The following is a 22,953-nucleotide window of genomic DNA, read 5'->3' as shown; positions in this document are numbered from 1 at the left end:
AGTGTGTGTAAGAAATTTAAATGTGCCCCCCTTTGGCAAAAAATTATTAAAATAAATACAATAAATATGTATGTAAATAATACATATTTATTGTATTATTCATACAATAATTTATTGTATTGTATTAAAATAAATACAATAAATATGTATATAAATAATACATATTTATTGTATTTATTTTAATAATTTTTTGCCAAAGGGGTCACATTTCAATTTCTTACACACACTTTTTATTACATATGTTGACCAGAGGGGGAGCACTTCAAATTTTTACACACACTTGTTATTTCATACGTTGACCAGATGGGGGAGCACTTTTAAAAGCGACACACAGTCGATTTGAAAAATCCTTCCTTCTTGGGACCACCCTCATTTTGATAGATTTCACCACCAGGGGGTGCAAATGAGACAGTCTCTATTAGATGCAATGTTATTGGGACCATGATTTATGTCCTCACCTGTTCACACCTCCTCATATGGAAGCTACTTTTCCTTGTTGATGTCTCAAGAAGGGTAGAAATACAAGAGCACACACACACACATGATAATTCTTGTATTTCTTACCTTATTGAGACCTCCTACCTGTTTAGGACCACCCTTTCTAGATATATAAAGATTTTTATATACAACATTAATAATATATACATACTACGCAAATATAAAAAAGGTAAGCTTTTAGGTATATTTTAATTTTTTTTTTGTTTGCAATTGGTTTTTAATCTTCATTATTTACTTCAAGTTATTACAGTATGTCTCTATATACATATTTATTTATTCATTTTAAATTAATTTCAAATGACTTAATTACTTTTTACTGAATATAAAACAAAAATTTCCACTTAATTTTTACACACTTAATTTTAAAACACTGTATTTTGACAAACTAACACACTTTTTTGCTGACTTTTTTTTACTCAATGACATTGTCAGTGTTATTTGATGTAAAAAAAAATCCATTCACAAAATTAAAATGCAAAAAATTCAGTGTAAAACAATTAAATGCAGTGTTAAAAATATGTTTTAAAAAATGTCAGTAAAAAAATTAAGTATAAAAAAATAGTGTACATTTTTTTTCCGGAAGTCCTTTAGCTGCTGTCTTGTTTTATCACATATTGCTGCCTTTGCACCTGTCAATGTTTACTTTTGTACGCACATTAAATCAACAAAAAAAATCCTGACTTTGGAGCAATGTTCACAGAATCTAGTATTTGGCTCTCTTGTTCACCGGTCCTCATATGGACGGTACTTTTCCTTGTTGATGTCTCAAGAAGGGCAGAAATACAAGAACACACACACACACACACACACACACACACACACACACACACACACACACACACACACACACACACACACACACACACACGGTTCCTGTGTTTAACAGAGTGGGTGCACAAGAATTCCAGGTTGCAACCAAAGACTGCAATAATAGAGACAAGTGAACAAGTGAACACACAACAGAGAATCTCGGTGATGCATCCATCACAAAAGTATTTGTGGTGAATTATTTAGAGTCAGGCAGAACTGCTTCCCAGCCTCAGTGAGTGCAGACTTTACGTAACCACTACAGATGGTGCAGAGCCTAGTGGACACACATCAAGATCCAAGGACTTTGGAAAATGGGCCATTTTCTTAGCAGCTATTCTGGGTAAGATGAGAGAATGTTCCCAGGGCTAAAAAAGACTGTGGAAGGGGGCGTGGAGTACAGTTTTGTGCAAAACACGTCCAGTGGGTCTGGGTTCCTGCTCGCCTCACTCCAAGCGTGAGTGAAGAACGCACTACCGACCTGTTAAGTCCAAAAGAGAAAGAGATGATGCGGTTTTATCTGCTCTCAGAAGTTACAGTGCAGCTAGTCCTGAGTAGTCCCACTCCTTAATGCTTCACACGCAGGATTCTCACAGGAATGAGGTAAAAATGTTTTAGAATTTTGTGGAAAATTAATAAAAAATTTTGGACACTGAATTTATGCAACTGAAATGTTGTGTTTAAATTTTGAGGAACACATTTTTCTGATATCAAATTATGCTGACAAATTATATTGAATAAAAAATGAGTGTAAAAAAAATCAGTGTAAAAAAAACTGAATGTAAGAAAATTGAGTGTTTAAAAATTCAGTGTATAAAAAACTTCACCGTGTCAAAATTGAGTGTAAAAAGAAATACAGTGTGTAACAATTCAGTGTAAAAAACTCAGTGTAAAACAATGACATTCAGTGTTAAAAATCAGTTTAAAAAAAAAATATATCAGTTTATATAAATTGAGCATAAAAAATTAAGGTCTAAAAAAATTTGAATGTAAAAAAATTGTGTGTATAAAAATTTAGTGCAAAAAACACATTTCAGTGTAAAAAAAAAGTGTAAAAAACAAATTTCAGTAAAAAAAATTTTGTAAAAAAATCAATGTGTAAATATTGAGTGTAAAAAATTTAATGTAAGAACATTGAGTGTAAAAAATGTGTGTAAAAAAAATCAGTGTGACAAAATCCAATGTGTACAAATTTAGTTTAAAAAATGAGTGTACAAAAAATCAGTGTATAAAAAAATTAGAGTAATTTAAGAAAAAATTCAGTGTAAAAAATTAAGAGCAGAAAACCTTTATTACTTAGATTTTTTTTTACTGAATATAAAATGATTTTTTTCCACTTAATTTTTACACAATTAATTTTAAAACGCTGTATTTTGACAAAACTAACACACATTTTGCTGACTTTTTTTATTCAATGAAATTGTAAGTATTTGATGTAAAAAAAAAAAGAAAAATAATAATTCACAAAATTGTAACGCAACAAATTTAGTGTAAAAAAACCCCCCTCAGTGTAAAACAATTAAATTCAGTGTTAAAAATTTGTGAAAAAACATTTCAGTTAATATAAATTGAGCGTAAACAAAATAAGGTATAAAAAATAGTGTAAAAAATTGAATGTAAGAAAATTGTGTCTAATAAAACTGAGTGTAAAAAAACAAATTTCAGTGTAAAAAAATTGTGTAAAAAAATCAGTGTATAAATATTGAGTGTAAAAAATTGAATGTAAGAACATTGAGTATAAAAAATGTGTGTAAAAAAATTCAGTGTGACAAAATTCAATGTATACACATTTCATATAAAAAATGAGTGTAATTTAAAAAAAAAATTCAATGTAAAAAATTCAGAGCAGAAAATCTTTATTAATGAGATTTTTTTTACTGAATATAAAATTATTTTTTCTACTTAATTTTTACACACTTAATTTTAAAACGCTGTATTTTGACAAACTAACACACATTTTGCTGACTTCTTTTAATTAAATTAAATTGTCAGTATTATTTGGTGTAGACAAATTAAAATGATAATAATTCACACAATTGTAACGCAACAAATTTAGTGTAAAAAAAAACCCTCAGTGTAAAACAATTAAATTCAGTGTGAAAAAACATTTCAGCTAATATAAATTGAGCGTAAAAAAATTAGGTATAATATTGTAAAAAAATGAATGTAGGAAAATTGTGTGTAATAAAATTGAGTGTAAAAAACTAATTTCAGTGTAAAAAAAGTCATCAAAATTGAATGTAAGAACATTGAGTGTAGAAAAAAATCAGTGTAACAAAATTCAATGTATACAAATTTCGTTTAAAAAATGAGTGTATAAAAATTCAGTATAATTTAAAAAAAATCAGTGTAAAAAAATTCAGAGCAGAACATCTTTATTAATTTTATTTTTTTACTGAATATAAAATGATTTCTTTTTCCACTTAATTTTAAAACACTGTATTTTGACAAACTAACACACATTTTGCTGACTTTTTTTTATTCATTTAAATTGTCAGTAATATTTGATGTAAAAAAATAAAAAATTGTAACGCAACAAATTTAGAGTAAAAAAACCCTCAGTGTAAAACAATTACATTCAGTGTTAAAAATCAGTGAAAAAAAAATCAGTTAATATGAATTGAGCGTAAAAAATTAAGGCATAAAAATGTTTTGTGTATAAATATTGAGTGTAAAAATTTTGTGTTAAAAAAAAAGAAGCTTTTTTAATGAAGACAGATTAACCCTGATACATTCCTGTGAGAATCCTGCAGCATTAAGGAGTGGGGGTTGGTGATTTCATCCAAGACTAGCTGCAGTGTGCTCAAACAACCAAAAGGTGGCATCTGTGAGCAGATAATACTCCATCATCTATTTCCCTTTGGGACTTTTCAAGAAACACCACAGTAGTGCATTCTTCACTCAGTCTTTAAAATGAGAAGGGACGAGGCAAGACCGGACCCGGACCCCCCTGACCTCAGCACATGCCCCCCCCCCCCCAACCCCCCCAGGAAAGGAAGGACTTCTTGTAGACGGGACTGACGGACTGACATACGGAAAGAAGGACTGACGTTGTGACCAAGGAGCAGGACAGTAGAGTGGAGTGGCCGAAGCCCCCTTACCTCGCTCGCTCCAGCAGGTGGTGTGGTGCTCGTCGTGAGAGTACATTGCGACGCCGTGTAACTGCTGGAGCATTGCCCTCCTGGATGCATAACCTGACCCGCCCCCACAACATGGACACAGCAGCCCACCCGCCCCAAACGGCCCCACACAAACATGACACAAGAAACAAACACCCAAGACGGACAGGTGAAGGAAGAGTTGTGCCAGAGGAAGGAAGAAAGAAAGAAATCTGAGTTTGGGACGACGTCTTTGAATCAGTCAAACACATCAATGACACACTTTAGTCGCCACCTCGCTACTCACAACTTTAGCACCGACTTCAAGGGGAACTGCACTTTTTTTTTTAGAATTTTCCTATTATTCACAATCCTTATGTACAGTAAGACAAGAAAACATATGGTTTTCTTTTTTTTATGCATTCTAAATCGTAAAATATGGCAAGTAGGAGGTGGCTAACAATGCAGCTGATGCGAGTACTCTATTCCGCCCATAAAGCCCCGAGAAAAACACCCAAAAACCGTCAAAAATATTTAATTTACACCCCGTGTGCTGAATATTTGGTTTTAGCAATATTGTTATTATAAGGGCTAACACCAAGGAACTACTTTTAGAGAGGTGGTAGAGGCTTTTCGGGGTAGATTACTGCTGGGTTGTGCGTGGTTGAATGTATGTATGTATGTATGTGTATGCTTGCTTTTGTCTTTCATCTGACAGTCTTTACCCCAGTGAGAGCAGACTTTGTACAGTAAGTGATTGTTTTATTATGTTCATAATTTGTATATCTTGTTTAGCTCTTAGCAATATTGCTACATAATGCTTAGTGTTTCACAAAAGCTGCATCTGTTTAGCACACAGCTGCTAAAACTTGTAGATAATCCTTATGTTCAGGCTCAAAAATAAAAGTTTCTGGATGTAATACTGGATTATGATTAATTCCTTATCTAAACATCCCATCAGTGTTTATCCCAGTGAGAGCAGACATTGCACAGTAAGTGATTGTTTTATTATGTTGATAGTTTGTATATCTTGTTTAGCACTTAGAAATACTACTACATGATGCTTAGTGTTTCACTAAAGCTGCATCTGTTTAGCACACATCTTCTAAAACTTGTAGATCATCCTCATTATGCTCAGGCTCAAAAATATACGTTTCTGGATCATTTGTCCCAAAGTAGTCTTTGTTGTCTCTCATGAAGTCTGCCATGATTAGTAGTGTTGTTGTTGTTGTTGGGACAAGCAAACGTTGTGATGCGTCTGGGAAATTAATGTTTCAAAATGTGAAAAACACGTAAATATTACATGTAATTAGGAATGTTACTACATTACATATATACTAACAGTGTATATAAAACAATTATGGAGGATTTTGGATGTTTTTTAGAGTGCTTTTTAGGCGAAATAGAGGTACTCAAATTAGCTGACTATTGCTAGTGTTTATTTATGATTTAGAATGCATAAAAAAAGAAAAACATGTGTTCCTGTCTTACATAAAGACTGTGAATGATAGTCAAAATTCCAAAAAAGTGCAGTTCCCCTTTAATATGTTGCCACACTTAGTAGTCCCTGGTTTATGGCACACAGCAACAGCCCAGTCAAAGTCAACCAGAGCCTTAGAGTCGGCGTTTCCGGAGTGTCACTGAACGCACCACAATGCCAAACAATGAAGGGCAATATAGTGTTGTTCTGTAGAGAGCCTAGTAGACATGGGACGTTCGCGAACGAACCGAGTATTTTTTTAACGGCTCTTTTTGACACGACCTGTCACATCAGGCCGTGTTTTATGCTTTAGTTCCGGTCTCGCGCTCTTATTTTGTTTTTTTTCCCTCTTTTGGTTGGTACTCTCACTAAACATAGCATTTAAAACAATATTTACGTTTGTTATTCTTTTAATTTGTAATTGTTTTCATTTGTTATTGTTTTTTTTCCCCCCCGATTCACTTTTCTTGTCCATTGTTCTGAAGGGTTTTATTATTTTATTCTTACCTATTATTTATGTATTTTTTTCTACAGTGTTAAAAAGTTATTGTGCTACAAAGTTTTTTTTCGGTGTGTGAAAATTCAAACTAGTGATGTCACCGTCAAAGCCTTATGTAATGCTTATATATATATATATATATATATATATATATATATATATATATATATATATATATATATATATATATATATATATATATATATATATATATATATATATATATGTATATTTAGTAGTTATATATACATATATTTAGTAGTTACGTGCACAATAAGAGACTTTGCACAGGAAAGTTTTGGTAGTTAAACTCCTGCACATGATGTGAAGGCTGCCACATTTGGGTACCATGGCAACACCGCGGTAGGAGCCCAAAAGTATTTTCTTTTTAAAAGTGAGCCGGCATGGCAGATGTGTGCGTTTGTTACACGCGGCCCGGGGTGCGTTAACACCGTGTGACACGGCCGCTGGCTAATGAAAATCAGGCACAGTGGTACCCCGACAGGACCTCAAGACCCCTCCAGTGGGCCACCATGGTAGTCATTGTTTTCTATGCCAGACACTTTTTCATTCACTCCGTCCTGCAGAGCACGCCACTTGATAGTATTCATTCGAAATAGCCTTTTTTGCAGAATGGCGGGTGTTCATGGCGTTATATCATAGAGGAATGGAGTTTGCAAGCACATACATGCTGTTTTCCAGAAGAAATGCAACTCCAGGGAGAAATAGAGTAGTTTGAGTGAATGTAAATGTATTTTGTGCTTAATTACCGTGTCTGCATGTTCATTATCCATATTAAAGTGCTATAAATACTGCTCTCTTCCTCTCTCTATCTGCGCATTCATTTTTTTCCCCTCAAGTTTTTACACAGCATTACGTGCGTGCCTGAAAGTCAACCAATCATGAACACTTGACAAATGCACGCTCTGGTTGGCTGCTTGGTCTCCAATCAATTACCACCTGTCACGTTGTGTCATTCATACATAAAAAGAGAATACAATGATTTGCAAATCCTTATATTCAATTGAATAGACTGCAAAGACAAGATATTTAATGTTAGAACTGAGAAACATTTTTTTTTTTGTGCAAGTAATAATTATCTTAGAATTTAATGGCAGCAACACATTGCAAAAAAGTCCATCTTAGATGAGCTCGGGCCCAGAAAAGCCGGCGGCGTTTCCGGGTGTTGTTGATAAATGGCTGTGGCTTTGCATAGTAGAGTTTTAACTTACACTTACGGATGTAGCGACCAAAAGTAGTTACTGACAGTGGTTTTCTGAAGTGTTCCTGAGCCCATGCGGTGATATCCTTTACACACTGATGTCACCTTTTGATGCAGGGATCGAAGGTCACGAGCATTGCCGCTTACGTGCAGTGATTTCTCCAGATTCTCTGAACCTTTTGATGATATCACGGACCGTAGATGGGGAAATCCCTAAATTCCTTGCAAAAGCTGGTTGAGAAATGTTGTTCTTAAACTGTTCGACAATTTGCTCACGCATTTGCTGAGCATTCCTAAACTTTCCCAGTCTTGTTTGCCACTTGTGCCAGCTTTTCCTTTTTAACAACACTCAGTAAACGTTTGGAGACCAAGTAAACTGAGGGGACCAATTTGTGAAGCTTTTCAGACCACAGAACACTTTTCCGCTTTGCATCAGTCCATCTTAGATGAGCTCGGGCCCAGCGAAGCCGGCGGCGTTTCCGGGTGTTGTTGATAAATGGCTTTGGCTTTGCATAGTAGAGTTTTAACTTGCTCTTACAGATGTAGCGACCAACTGTCGTTACTGACAGTGGGTTTCTGAAGTGTTCCTGAGCCCATGTGGTGATATCCTTTACACACTGATGTCGCTTTTTGATGCAGGGATCGAAGGTCACGAGCATTGCTGCATACGTGCAGTGATTCCTCCCAATTCTCTGAACCTTTTGATGATATCACGGAGCGTAGATGGTGAAATCCCTAAATTCCTTGCGAAAGCTGGTTGAGAAATGTTGTTCTTAAACTGTTCGACAATTTGCTCACGCATTTGCTGAGCATTCCTAAACTTTCCCAGTCTTGTTTGCCACTTGTGCCAGCTTTTCCTTTTTAACAACACTCAGTAAACGTTTGGAGACCAAGTAAACTGAGGAGACCGATTTGTGAAGCTCTTCAGACCACAGAACACTTTTCCACTTTGCATCAGTCCATCTTAGATGAGCTCGGGCCCAGCGAAGCCGGCGGCGTTTCCGGGTGTTGTTGATAAATGGCTTTGGCTTTGCATAGTAGAGTTTTAACTTGCACTTACAGATGTAGCGACCAACTGTCGTTACTGACAGTGGGTTTCTGAAGTGTTCCTGAGCCCATGTGGTGATATCCTTTACACACTGATGTCGCTTTTTGATGCAGGGATCGAAGGTCACGAGCATTGCCGCTTACGTGCAGTGATTTCTCCAGATTCTCTAAACCCTTTGACGATATTACGGAGCGTAGATGGTGAAATCCCTAAATTCCTTGCAAAATGTTGTTCTTAAACTGTTCAACAATTTGCTCACGCATTTGTTGACAAAGTGGTGACCCTCGCCCCGTCCTTGTTTGTGAATGACTGAGCATTTCATGGGAGCTGCTTTTATACCCAATCATGGCACCCACCTGTTCCCAATTAGCCAGTTTGAACGTTAAGTATCTGTCATGATCCGTGGCCCGAATCATGTTTTGGTATTTTCCGTTGGGTTTGGACTCCCCCAGTTCCTGTTTTGTGCACCCTTGAGTTTGTTTTATTTACCATGGTTGCTTATTATTTTCACCTGCCTCTGATTGGTGTTCAGGACGCTCACCTGTTCCCCGAGCACTAATCAGAGGCATTATTTAAGCCTGCCTTCGCCGGTCAGTCGGCCTGGCTTCTTTGTTTGCTATATGCTACAGTTACGTGAGTATTCCTGGTCTTCTTGCCTATGCTAAGTGTTAGCCTTAGCGTCCAGTGCGATCGGCACATTTGTTTTCTGTTTTGGCACTTGGTTCGAGTTTTTGGGAATAAATGATGTTCCTACCTGCACGTCCTGTCCAGAGTGGTCCGTTTGCATCCCGGGGGAACAAACCTCGCAGCAAGCTCGTAACAGTGTCTTGTCTTTGCAGTCTATTCAATTGAATATAAGTTGAAAAGGATTTGCAAATCCTTGTATTCTGTTTTTATTTACCATTTACACAACGTGACAACTTCACTGCTTTTATACTTGCTCAAACTATTTTAATTTTTCACTTTGAGTGTCATTTCTTCTCAAAATAGCATCTGTCTGTTGGCAAAATATGTTTTTCTGCACACATACACTCATGCACATAATCACGTTTCATCAAACATATATTAACGTTGTTGCCCTAGGGCGGGGGTCACCAACCTTTTTGAAACCAAGAGCCCTTTGAGACACTTGTGATTTAGGGCTATATAAATAAACATTGATTGATTGATTGACTTCTTGGGTACTGATTAATGCGAAGGGCTACCAGTATGATACAATTTGCTCAATTTACCTTTAACTCTATGTTATTATTAATAATTAATGATATTTACACTTAATTGAACGGTTTAAAAGAGGAGAAAACACGAAAAAAAAGACAATTAAATTTTGAAACATAGTTTATCTTCAATTTCGACTCTTTAAAATTCAAAATTCAACCGAAAAAAAGAAGAGAAAAACTAGCTAATTCGAATCTTTTTGAAAAAATTTAAAAAAGAATTTATGGAACATTATTAGTAATTTTTCCTGTTTAAGATTAATTTTAGAATTTTGATGACGTGTTTTAAATATGTTAAAATCCAATCTGCACTTTGTTAGAATATATAACAAATTGGACCAAGCTATATTTCTAACAAAGACAAATCATTATTTCTTCTAGATTTTCCAGAACAAAAATTTTAAAATAAATTCAAAAGACTTTGAAACAAGATTTAAATTTGATTCTACAGATTTTCTAGACTTGCCAGAATAATTTTTTTGAATTTTAATCATAATAAGTTTGAAGAAATATTTCACAAATATTCTTTGTCGAATAACAGAAGCTAAAATGAAAAATTAAATTAAAATGTATTTATTATTCTTTACAATAAAAAAAAAAGAATTACTTGAACATTGATTTAAATTGTCAGGAAAGAAGAGGAAGGAATTTAAAAGGTAAAAAGGTATATGTGTTTAAAAATCCTAAAATCATTTTTAAGGTTGTATTTTTTCTCTAAAATTGTCTTTCTGAAAGTTATAAGAAGCAAAGTAAAAAAATGAATGAATATATTTAAACGAGTGAAGACCAAGTCTTTAAAATATTTTCTTGAATTTTCAAATTCTATTTGAATTTTGTCTCTCTTAGAATTAAAAATGTCGGGCAAAGCGAGACCAGCTTGCTAGTAAATAAATACAATTTAAAAAATAGAGGCTGCTATTTGAGCTATTTTTAGAACAGGCCAGCGGGATACTCATCTGGTCCTTACGGGCTACCTGGTGCCCGCGGGCACCGCGTTGGTGACCCCTGCCCTAGGGTAAACTGGGTATAACACATGGCACACTGACAAAGCTTAACCTATATTTACTATAACAATCTACAAGGTTAATGTAGGTTGCTTCTCTTTCTTCCCCTCCATTTTTCTGCATTCTTTCGTATCTCAAGTTATCGTTACGTATACGTATTGTTGCATTTGAACAACTGCATTGTTGGTAATAAAGGTAAAGTATTGGTATTGTTTATTATCAATAGCACTATTTCTATTGGTATTCATATTGCTCCATTTTTAGTGTAATAATGCTCATTGTCATTTCTGTATTATTTTTTTATTTTCGCTAACTGCTTATTTGCTATTACTTTTACCATCATATTTGTACATGTCGTATTTGCTGATGTTGCTCTGTTGTTGTTGTGTTTGCTGTTTTTGTCTCTCTGTCTAATCCCCCTCTTGTCCCCACAATTCCCCCCTCTGTCTTCCTTTAAAAAAAAAAAAAAAAAAAAAGTTTTTCTGTGCTCAAGATCTGCCTCAAACCGACCTCAAAACTAAGGCACACATATAACTCCTTCGGCAGGTTGTTCCCTGCCGAGAGACGGAAGAGTGGAGAGAGAGAGAAAGAGCGTTCATATTTCTATCTGGCAGCCATGGATGTACAGTAGGAGTGCGTGTGGGCGGCGACTTGACTGCTTTGAAAGCCTCTCCAGCATCTGGCCGAGTAGTCATTGAGTCACATCCACCCTGTGCTATTAAAACCCTATATGCCAATGCCTGCCTCTATATTCCCTGGGAAACGTGCACTCAAAACCCAGGGATGCATGCACAATTTGATCCCTGACACACTTATTAAAGCCTAAATTATGTACTATACGCCGCTACTTTTTTCCTACGCTTTGAACCCCGCGGCTTATAGAACGGTGCGGCTAATTTATGTTAGGAATTCTTCATTCATCACTCCGAGCAGCGTTTGTGAGTTTTACAATATAACTAAAACCACTCAACCAACAGAGACATTGAAAAAAAGGTGCGTTATTGTTTGCGCTACGGCGCCATCTTTTGGACGAGTTTGCTCACTGCACCGGGTTGAAAATGTACCTCCCGTTTTGTTCCTTTAACCGGAAGTATTCGTCCACGGGGTTTTCTGCTCGAAATGACTTTTCGTTCATCACTCTCAGCAGCGTTTGTAGGTTTTACAATATAACTACCATCATTTTCGGACCATAAGGCGCACCGGAATATAAAGCTCATTAAAAAGGTCATATTATGATTTTTTTTTCTACATTTAAAAGACTTTCTTGTGGTCTACATCAGTGGTCCCCAACCTTTTTGTAGCTGCGGACCGGTCAACGCTTGAAAATTTGTCCCACGGACCGGGGGACAAAAAAAAGACCCACTTTTATTCTTTGGCTTTTAACACTACGTGAGTTGTGTGGTCTTCTGTCCTCTGTTGTCCTGTGTGTTTTTTAAAATTTTTATTTTTTTTTTTATAAATTTTGATGTTTATTTTACTGTTTTAATTGGTTTTACCCTTTAAAATCGTTTTTAATCATATTTATTTTGAATGTGAGTGTGAATGTTGTCTGTCTATCTGTGTTGGCCCTGCGATGATGTGGCGACTTGTCCAGGGTGTACCCCGCCTTCCGCCCGATTGTAGCTGAGATAGGCTCCAGCGCCCCCCGCGACCCCGAAGGGAATAAGCGGTAGAAAATGGATGGATGGATGGATGGATTGTCTCTGTATTGGTTTTCTATTAATTTATTCTTTGTTTTTATTCAGTCATTGGTGTAGCATAATATTGTTTTTAATATTGTTTTTAATATCGTTTTTAATATTGTTTTTAATATTGTTTTTAACATGGCTGTGCAGCACTTTGGAAACATTCTTGTTGTGTAAATGTGCTATATAAATAAAGTGGATTGGATTGGATTGGGAGGCGGTGGGGGGGGGGGGGGGGGGGGTAAAATAAAAAAAATAAAAATAAATAAAAAATATATATATATATTTTTTTTTTCCATAAAGAAATACAATCATGTGTGCTTACGGACTGTATCCCTGCAGACTGTATTGATCTATATTGATATATAATGTATATATTGTGTTTTTTATGTTGATTTAATTAAAAAAAATAAACTTTTTTTTTTTTTTTTTTCTTGTGCGGCCCGGTACCAATCGGTACCAGGCCGCACAAGAAGACCAGTGGTTGGGGACCACTGGTCTACATAACATGTAATGGTGGTTATTTGGTCATAATGTTGATTATGTTTTAGTAAATAACACAGACTCTTAAACACATCATCATTAAATTATCCCCTCAACGCCCCCCAAAATGGATTAACTCGCAGGAATAAAAAAGACAATATAACATGCATCCATAAACGTGGACGCATGTGAAAAAGTGCAATATACTTATCTGTACAGTAATCTATTTATTTATTTATATATATTTATTAGGGCTGGGAATCTTTGGGTGTCCCACGATTCGATTCAAAATTGATTCTTGGGGTCACGATTCGATTCAGAATCGATTTTTTTTCAATTCAACACGATTCTCGATTCAAAACCGATTTTTTTTTTTTTTTAATTTATGAAAACAATACACAACAATACCATAATAATGCAATACAATTTCAAAACAAAATCCGACCTAGCAACATTCAGAATAGCAATAAACAGAGCAATTGAGGACACACAAACATGACACGGAACAATCTAAAAGTAGTGAGACAAAAATGAATATTATCAACAACAGTATCAATATTAGTAACAATTTCAACATAGCAGTGATTAAAAATCCCTCATTGATATTATCATTACAAACATTAATTTAAAAAAAAAATGCAAAAAATGAACAATAGTGTCACAGTGGCTTACACTTGCATCACATCTCATAAACTAAATGTCTAATGATAATGTCAATGAGGGATTTTTAATCACAGCTATGATGAAATTGTAACTAATATTGATACTGTTGTTGATAATATTCATTTTTGTTTCACTACTTTTGGTTTGTTCTGTGTCGTGTTTGTGTCTCCTCTCAATTGCTCTGTTTATTGCAGTTCTGAGTGTTGCTGGGTCGGGTTTGGTTTTGGAATTGGATTGCATTCTTATGGTATTGCTGTGTATTGTTTTGTTGGATTGATTAATTTAAAAAAAAAAAAAAATAATAAAAATAAATAAATGTAATTAAAAAAAAAATCTAAAAAAAAAAAATCGATTTTTTAAAAATGTGAATCGATTCTGAATCGCACAACGTGAGAATCGCGATTCGAATTCGAATCGATTTTTTCCCACACCCCTAATATTTACATATATTTATTTATTGTATATATATATATTATATATATATTATTTATATATATTTATTTATATATGCACCTTATTGCTTTTTTTTTTTATCCTGCACTACCATGAGCTTATGTAACGAAATTTCGTTCTTATCTGTGCTGTAAAGTTCAAATTTGAATGACAATAAAAAGGAAGTCTAAATCTAAGTCTAGTCTAAGACACTCGTAAACGTGTTAGCATATTAGCTAATGGTAACAACTAGGGCTGCAACAACTAATCGATTAAATCGATTATTAAAATAGTTGCCGATTAATTTAATCATCGATTCGTTGGATCTATGCTATGCGAATGTGCAGAGGTTTTTTTTTAATTTTTTTTATTTTTTTTAAATTTAAAAATTTTTTTTTTTTTTAATAAACCTTTATTTATAAACTGCAACATGTACAAACAGCTGAGAAACAATAATCAAAATAAGTATGGTGGCAGTATGCTGTTTTTTTCCAATAAAATACTGGATAGGATAGAAATGTAGTTTGTCTCTTTTATCCGATTATTAATCGATTAATCGAAGTAATAATTGACAGATTAATCGATTATCAAATTAATCATTAGTTGCAGCCCTAATAACAACGCTGGCTTTATCACATTACGATAGCACGTGCAAATGTGCATGAAAACACTCCTGCAGACATCACACGTGGGACGGTTTAAGTAAGTAAGTGTTTTAGTTATATTGTAAAACTTACAAACGTTGCTTGGAGTGATAAGTGAGGAATTCATAACAGTAGAAACGCTACGGACGGCTCGAAGACGGAACGGCACTCGTACTTCCGGCTGAGAGCTCAGTTCAAACAGAAGGATGAGAAAACTCGTTCCAAAAGATGGCGCCACAGCACACGAAACAACATACCTTTTTTAGAATAATTGTATCTAAGTTATCACAAAACTTTGTGTTGAAATGAGTTCCCGGCGAGAAGACAAAAGCTGGCTAAGAACCTACCAAGAAGAAGGCTTTTAAAACTCCACTGTGTAGGATGGGAAGCAACATGAAGGTGTTCTGTTTCTTTCATGTATTGTAATCAACAGAAATATATTGTTTTGACCCAAGAACTACAAAGCGGAGAGAAGGCAGGATCTGCCGAAGTTTGAACTATTTTACGACCTCTTTTTTGAACCGACCTTTTCTTTTGAACTGTTTTGTAATCAACGGCGACGGCTGTTTACGACCCCTGTCCCTTTAGAAACAGCCGTTGCCATGTAATCAGGGGGAAGTCCAAATAAAAGAGGCGGCGTACAATCTTTTGGCAGAGCGTAATGACACTGTGCAAGGGTACAGGTGTACACGTTTCTCCTCACTGAGCCAAATTGAATTCTGTCTCTGTTTGATTCCTTGCTTCTTGTCCTGTTTAATAGATGTCATCAGTGTTTGAACCTGACAGTAATCCTCCTTTTTCGTTGTCCCATTTAAAGCACCAGTTCCATTGTCGGCAAAACAGGCCCAGAGCATAATACTACCACCACCATACTTGACGGTAGGAATTGGTGTTCCTGGGATTAAAGGCCTCACCTTTTCTCCTCCAAACATATTGCTGGGTATTGTGGCCAAACAGCTCCATTTTTGTGCATGCAAACTTTTGACTGGGGATTTTCGTCCGGTGTGGGTGTGGCTTTAATAGTCCGTAAAATTGAGATAATCCGCCCCAGCGTTCACAGAGAACCTCCCTGAACGTCTACACACAAACTAGGCGCCACGTTGGTCACCAGCTAATAGAGTATGGAAATGGTATGGCTTCCCCAGCCGTTTCCCTCCTGCCATGCAGGCCTCATTAACATCACCCGCCTCTCCACCACCGCTTGTTGACCTTCAATTATTGCAGCGATCCTGCTGGCTCCTCACTGGGGTAAGTGAGGCAGCGGGACTGATAAACAACATTATATAGCACACGTGTAATGGTAGCACGATAGGGAGAGGAAGACACGGTACGTTTAATACCCACTATTGGACACCTAAACACACCTCTTGTATTACGGACGCAATAAAATGACTTTGTGATTTATATTTTCTCCTACATATTTTTTTTATTGCTTATCTTAATTTGTTAGATGTTCCGTGACATTTTGGTAATTGTCAAATCTCCCACTCCTTCTTTGTCTCATTTTGTCCACCAAAAGTTTTATGCTGTGCGTGAATGCACAAAGGGTGAGCTTTGTTGACGTTATTGACTTGTGTGGAGTGCTAATCAGACATATTTAGCCAGAGCGTGACTGCAAGCTAATCGATGCTAACATGCTATTCAGGATAGCTGTATGTACAAATTGCATCATTGTGCCTCGTTTTGTCCACCAAAAGTTTTATGCTGTGCATGAATGGAAAAAGGAGAGCTTTGTTGATGTTAGACTTGTGTGGAGTGCTAATCAGACATATTTAGTCAGTGTGACTGCAAGCTAATCAATGCTAACATGCTATTCAGGATAGCTGTATGTAAATATTGCATCATTGTGCCTCGTTTTGTCCACCAAAAGTTTTATGCTGCGCATGAATGGACAAAGGTGAGCTTTGTTGATGTTATTGACTTTTGTGGAGTGCTCATCAGACATATTTAGTCAGAGTGTGACTGCAAGCTAATCGATTGATGCTATTCAAGATAGCTGTATGTACAAATTGCATCATTGTGCCTCGTTTTGTCCTCCAAAAGTTTTATGCTGTGCGTGAATGCACAAAGGGTGAGCTTTGTTGATGTGAGACGTGTGTGGAGTGCTAATCAGGCATATTTAGTCAGAGTGTGACTGCAAGCTAATTGTTGCTAACATGCTAATCAGGATAGCTGTATGTACAAATTGCATCATCGTGCCTCGTTTTGTCCACCAAAAGTTTTATGCTGGGCGTGAATGGACAAAGGTGAGCTTTGTTGATGATATTGACTTGTGTGGAGTTCTAATCAGGCATATTTAGTTAGTGTGACTGCAAGCTAATCGATGCTAACATGTTATTTAGGCTAGCTGTATGTACATATTGCCTCATTATGCTTCATTTGTAGGTATAATTGAGCTCATTTAATATCCTTTACCTATGTCCTCTGTGTATATAATTTAGTTTTGCATGTCTCATGACACATTATCTGTATGTAATATTGGCTAGATTTCTGATAGTTGTTAGTTCGCCATGTTGTTCCAGACCACAGCAAACGTTACCTAGCTTGCCAAAGATTTCAACATTTCAGTCAACAAAGTGCATTTTAATACTACCTTAGAAGTAGACGTTAGAATGCTAATGTTGTATGCTAGCTTTTTAGCTCATTTGGTATGGTTAAACCTAAAAGTCATGAAGTTTGATACTTGGCGCCATCTTGGAAGTATGCATGCTTATGTTAGCATGCTAAAGTCTTATGCTAGCCGTTCAGATCACTTTGTATGTTTACACCTAAAATAGTGCGTTTTAATACTTGAATCTACCGTAGAAGTACGCTAACTTGTCCTATATCATCTTGCTGGATGTTAGAATGCTATTGTTTTATGCTAGCTTTTTAGCTCATTTGATATGTTTAAACCTAAAAATCGTGAATTTTGATACTTGCCGCCATTTCGGAAGTATGCATGCTTATGTTAGCATGCTAAAGTCTTATGCTAGCTGTTCAGCTAATTGTGTATGTTTACACCTAAAATAGCGCATTTTAATACCGTAGAAGTACGCTAACTTGTCCTATATTATCATGCTGGACGTTAGAATGCTAATGTTTTATGCTAGCTTTTTAGCTCATTTGATATGTTTAAACCCAAAAATCGTGAATTTTGATATGTGGCACTATATTGGAAGTATGCGTAATTATGTTAGCATGCTAAAGTCTTATGCTAGCCTTTCAGCTAATTTTGTATGTTTACACCTAAAATAATGCGTTTTAATACTTGGCTCTGCCGCAGAAATACGCTAACTTGTCTTATATCATCATGCTGGACGTTAGAATGCTAATGTTTTATGCTAGCCTTTTAGCTCATTTGATATGTTTGAACCTAAAAATCATGAATTTTGATACTTGCCGCCATTTCGGAAGTATGACTGCTTACGTTAGCATAATAAAGTCTTATGCTAGCTGTTCAGCTAATTTTGAATGTTTACACCTAAAATAGTACATTTTAATACCATAGAAGTACGCTAACTTGTCCTATATCATCATACCAGACGTTAGAATGCTAATGTTTAATGCTAGCTTTTTAGCTCATTTGATGTTTAAACCTAAAAATCGTGAATTTTGATACTTGGCGCCATCTTGGAAGTATGCATGCTTATGTTAGCATGCTAAAGTCTTATGCTAGCTGTTCAGCTAATTTTGTATGTTAACACCTAAAATAGCGTGAATTGGTAGGACCGGTGGGATTCAATCGGTGGCAAAAAAGTATCGGAATCAGTACCCATCCTAACCCACGACTCAAACTTACAATTAGCATTTTCTTTATCTCCATTTGTATGAAACGCACTTCCAGGAATTGGGCTGAATTTGGCGGTGTCTTTGTTTTAAATGTCTGCTGACAACTTAAGTGCTATATTTACTGTTTACGATTTAAAACGCAGCCATTTTCTCAGCAATTTCGGAGGTAAATGTCTCCAAAACTGTGCCATTAGGAGATTCATTTCTCACACTTGACAGCCCATTTGTTAAATGTGCTTTTTGTTTTAAACTGCCGGGGCAGGGGGACATTGCAAGCTGCCAGCCTATAATATGAATAGGACTACCACACACACACACACACACACACACACACACACACACACACACACACACACACACACACACACACACACACACACACACACACACACACACACACACACACACACACACACACACACACACACACACACACACACACACACACACACACACGTAATTCTTACCTTCTTGAGACCTCCAAAAAATGCCTACCTCTTTAGGACCAGCCTTTCTACACACACACACACACACACACACACACACACACACACACACACACACACACACACACACACACACGTAATTCTTACCTTCTTGAGACCTCCAAAAAATGCCTACCTCTTTAGGACCAGCCTTTCTAGATATATAAAGATTTGTATTTATAACATAAATAATATATACATACTATGCAAATATAAAAAAGCTTGTTGTGGAAAATGAGTTGGAATTTCACAAGAAAAAGGTCACAATTGCACAAGAAAAACTTAGAATTTAGGCAGTATTATAATAAAAGTCGTAATTTTCCTCAACGCAGGTCAAAATTTTACAAGAAAAACTGAACATTTGTGCAATATTATGACAAAAGTTGTAATTTTACTCAATAACAGTCACAATTTTACAAGAAAAAGCTTAACATTTTGGCAATTTTATGAAAAGAGTTGTAATTTTACTCGACAAAAGTCATAATTTTATAGGAAAACTTAAAAATGTTGTCAATATTATAATAATAATTATCGGAATTGTATTTGGCAAAATGTGACAAAAGTCATCATTTTACTCAATAAATGTCACTATTTTACAAGAACAACAACAAAAATTGGCAACATTGTAATAAAAGTCAGAATTTTATATGACAAATGTCACCATTTTGCATTAAAAAGTAATAATTTTACATAAAAAAGTAATAATTGTCCGTGAAAATATTACAATATTACAGAAATTATAATAAATGATAAATAATGATAATGATAAATACAATATATATATATATATATATATATATATATATATATATATATATATATATATATATATATATATATATATATATATATATATATATATATATATATATATATATATATATATATATATATAATATAATAATGATAAAGAAACAGAAAGAAAATGAGAAATTGAAGTCGACACATTGTGAGAAAAATACTTTTTTTGGGGGGGGAATTTTTTGTTGGTAATTGTTTTTTAATCTTCATTATTTACTTCAACTTATTACAGTATGTCTCTATATACATATTTTATTTTATTATTTGTATTAATTTTGGCCAAAGGGGGTGCATTTCAATGTCTTACACACACTTGTTATTACATGAATACGATACATTTTGGCAACATTATAATAATAATCGGAGTTTTATTTGTCAAAATGATGACAAAAGTCATCATTTTACTCAATAAATGTCACTATTTTACAAGAGCAACAAACACATTGGCAATATTGTGATAAAAGTCAGAATTGTATGACAAATGTCACCATTTTGCAATACAAAGTAATAATTTTACATAAAAAGGGTAGTCATTTTATGTGAAAATATTGCGATATTACAGAAACAGAAAGAAAATGAGAAATTGTTCCCAGTTTTAGAAAAAAAAAGTCGACACATTGTGAGAAAAATATTATATAGAATTTTTTTTTCAATTTTTTGTTTGTAATTGGTATTTAATCTCCATTATTTAATTCAAGTTATTACACTATTTCTCGATATACATATTTATTTGTTTTTTTCAATTAATTTTGGCCAAAGGGGGCGCATTTCAATTCCTTACACACACTTGTTATTTCATATGTTGACCAGATGGGGAGCACTTTACATTTTTACACACACTTGTTATTTCATATGTTGACCGGAGGGGGAGCACTTTAAATTTGAACACACACTTGTTATTTTATATGTTGACCAGAGGGGGAGCGCTTTAAATTTTTACACACACTTGTTATTTCATATGTTGACCAGAGGGGGCACACTTTTAAAACCGACACACAGTCGATTACAAAAATCTCTCCTTTTTGGGACCACCCTCATGTTGATATATTTCACCACCAGGGGGTGCAAATGAGATTTCTATTTTTTGTTTTTTTGTAATGTGCTTAAGGTCGAAAGTATGCTAACAGCTAACCACAGATGGCCCCTGTGCCGCACTTTGGGCAACCCAGCTGTAGAAGCTAACTGTTAATGGCCACTATAGTCTTAGTACTGTAGTGTATGTGTGGTCACATATGAGACGTATGCACATTAAATCAACAAAACAAATCCTGACTTTGGAGCAATGTTCACGGACTCTAGTATTTGGCTCTCCATTAGATGCAATGGTTTTCTGTATTGGGACCATGATTTATGTCATCACTTGTTCACACCTCCTCATATGGAAGCTACTTTTCCTTGTTGATGTCTCAAGAAGGGCAAAAATACAAGAACACACACACACACACACACACACACACACACACACACACACACACACACACACACACACACACACACACACACACACACACACACACACACACACACACACACACACACACACACACACACACACACACACACACACACACACACACACACACACACACACACACACACCCATAGAACAGGTAAAGCCTGCTGGGTGATTTCATTGAAAGATGGTGTGGATGAGAGTGGGAGTGTGAACACAATGAGGAGGTAAAATGTCAGAGTGCAAATCACATTTACACTTCTATTCATCTCTTTAATGTTGTCGCACCCAAGGAGGCTTTTTGGTAAATGTGGACACGGTGGGGTGGCGTGGACACGGTGGGGTGGTGTTGCAAAAACAGAGGTAGGATAGAAAGGAAAGTAGAGAAGATGTCAGACAGTGACACATTGGGAAGATCATCTTTGTAGTCGTCTTGCACACCTTTATGTATGAACATGTGGTTATACCACCTTGTGGTTATACACCTTGTGGTTGTGGTTATACCACCTTCATGTATCAACATGTGGTTGTCCCACCTTGTTGTTATACCACCTTGTGGTTATACCACCTTCATGTATCAACATGTGGTTATACCACCTTTATGTATGAACATGTGGTTATACCACCTGGTGGTTATACCACATTGTGGTTATACCACCTTGTGGTTATACCACCTGGTGGTTATACACCTTGTGGTTATACACCTTGTGGTTATACCACTTTGTGGTTATACACCTTGTGGTTATACCACCTTGTGGTTATACCACCTGGTGGTTATACGCCATGTGGTTATACCACTTTGTGGTTATACACCTTGTGGTTATACCACCTGGTGGTTATACACCTTGTGGTTATACCACTTTGTGGTTATACCACCTTGTGGTTATACCACCTGGTGGTTATACACCTTGTGGTTATACCACTTTGTGGTTATACCACCTGGTGGTTATACCACCTGGTGGTTATACCACCTTCATGTATGAACATGTGGTTATACCACCTTGTGGTTTTACCACCTTCATGTATGAACATGTGGTTTTACCACCTTCAGGTATGAACATGTGGTTATACACCTTGTGGTTATACCACCTTCATGTATGAACATGTGGTTATACACCTTGTGGTTATACCACCTTCATGTATGAACATGTGGTTATACCACCTTCATGTATGAACATGTGGTTATACACCATGTCGTTATACCACCTTCATGTATGAACATGTGGTTTTACCACCTTCATGTATGAACATGTGGTTGTACACCTTGTGGTTACACCACCTTGATGTATGAACATGTGGTTGTACCACCTTGTGGTTATACCACCTTGATGTATGAACATGTGGTTATACCACCTTGATGTATGAACATGTGGTTATACCACCTTGATGTATGAACATGTGGTTGTACCACCTTGTGGTTATACCACCTTGATGTATGAACATGTGGTTATACCACCTTCATGTATGAACATGTGGTTATACCACCTTCATGTATGAACATGTGGTTATACCACCTTCATGTATGAACATGTGGTTATACCACCTTCATGTATGAACATGTGGTTATACCACCTTCATGTACGAACATGTGGTTATACCACCTTCATGTATGAACATGTGGTTATACCACCTTGTGGTTATACCACCTTCATGTATGAACATG

At 35.7% G+C, this 22,953-nt stretch overlaps 1 protein-coding gene across 8 annotated transcripts in view; it reads right to left on the bottom strand.

Annotated features, from left to right (window-relative positions):
- Positions 1-22,953, bottom strand: part of stxbp5l (syntaxin binding protein 5L) — a 516,749-nt gene that overhangs the window by 19,259 nt on the left and 474,537 nt on the right. For 7 of the 8 annotated variants that reach the window (XM_062067482.1, XM_062067484.1, XM_062067485.1 and 4 more), the window contains one exon: positions 4,407-4,499. The exons of the other annotated variant lie outside the window; for it this stretch is intronic. In XM_062067482.1, coding sequence (XP_061923466.1) covers positions 4,407-4,499 — 93 coding nt within the window. The remainder of the gene's footprint in view (positions 1-4,406; positions 4,500-22,953) is intronic. 8 annotated transcript variants of the gene reach the window in all.

Source organism: Entelurus aequoreus, linkage group LG13 (assembly GCF_033978785.1).
Source record: "Entelurus aequoreus isolate RoL-2023_Sb linkage group LG13, RoL_Eaeq_v1.1, whole genome shotgun sequence".
In the NCBI taxonomy this organism is placed as follows: Eukaryota; Metazoa; Chordata; class Actinopteri; order Syngnathiformes; family Syngnathidae; genus Entelurus; species Entelurus aequoreus.
The sequence above is the reverse complement of the archived record's forward strand: the minus strand, read 5'-3'. Positions and strand labels throughout refer to the sequence as shown.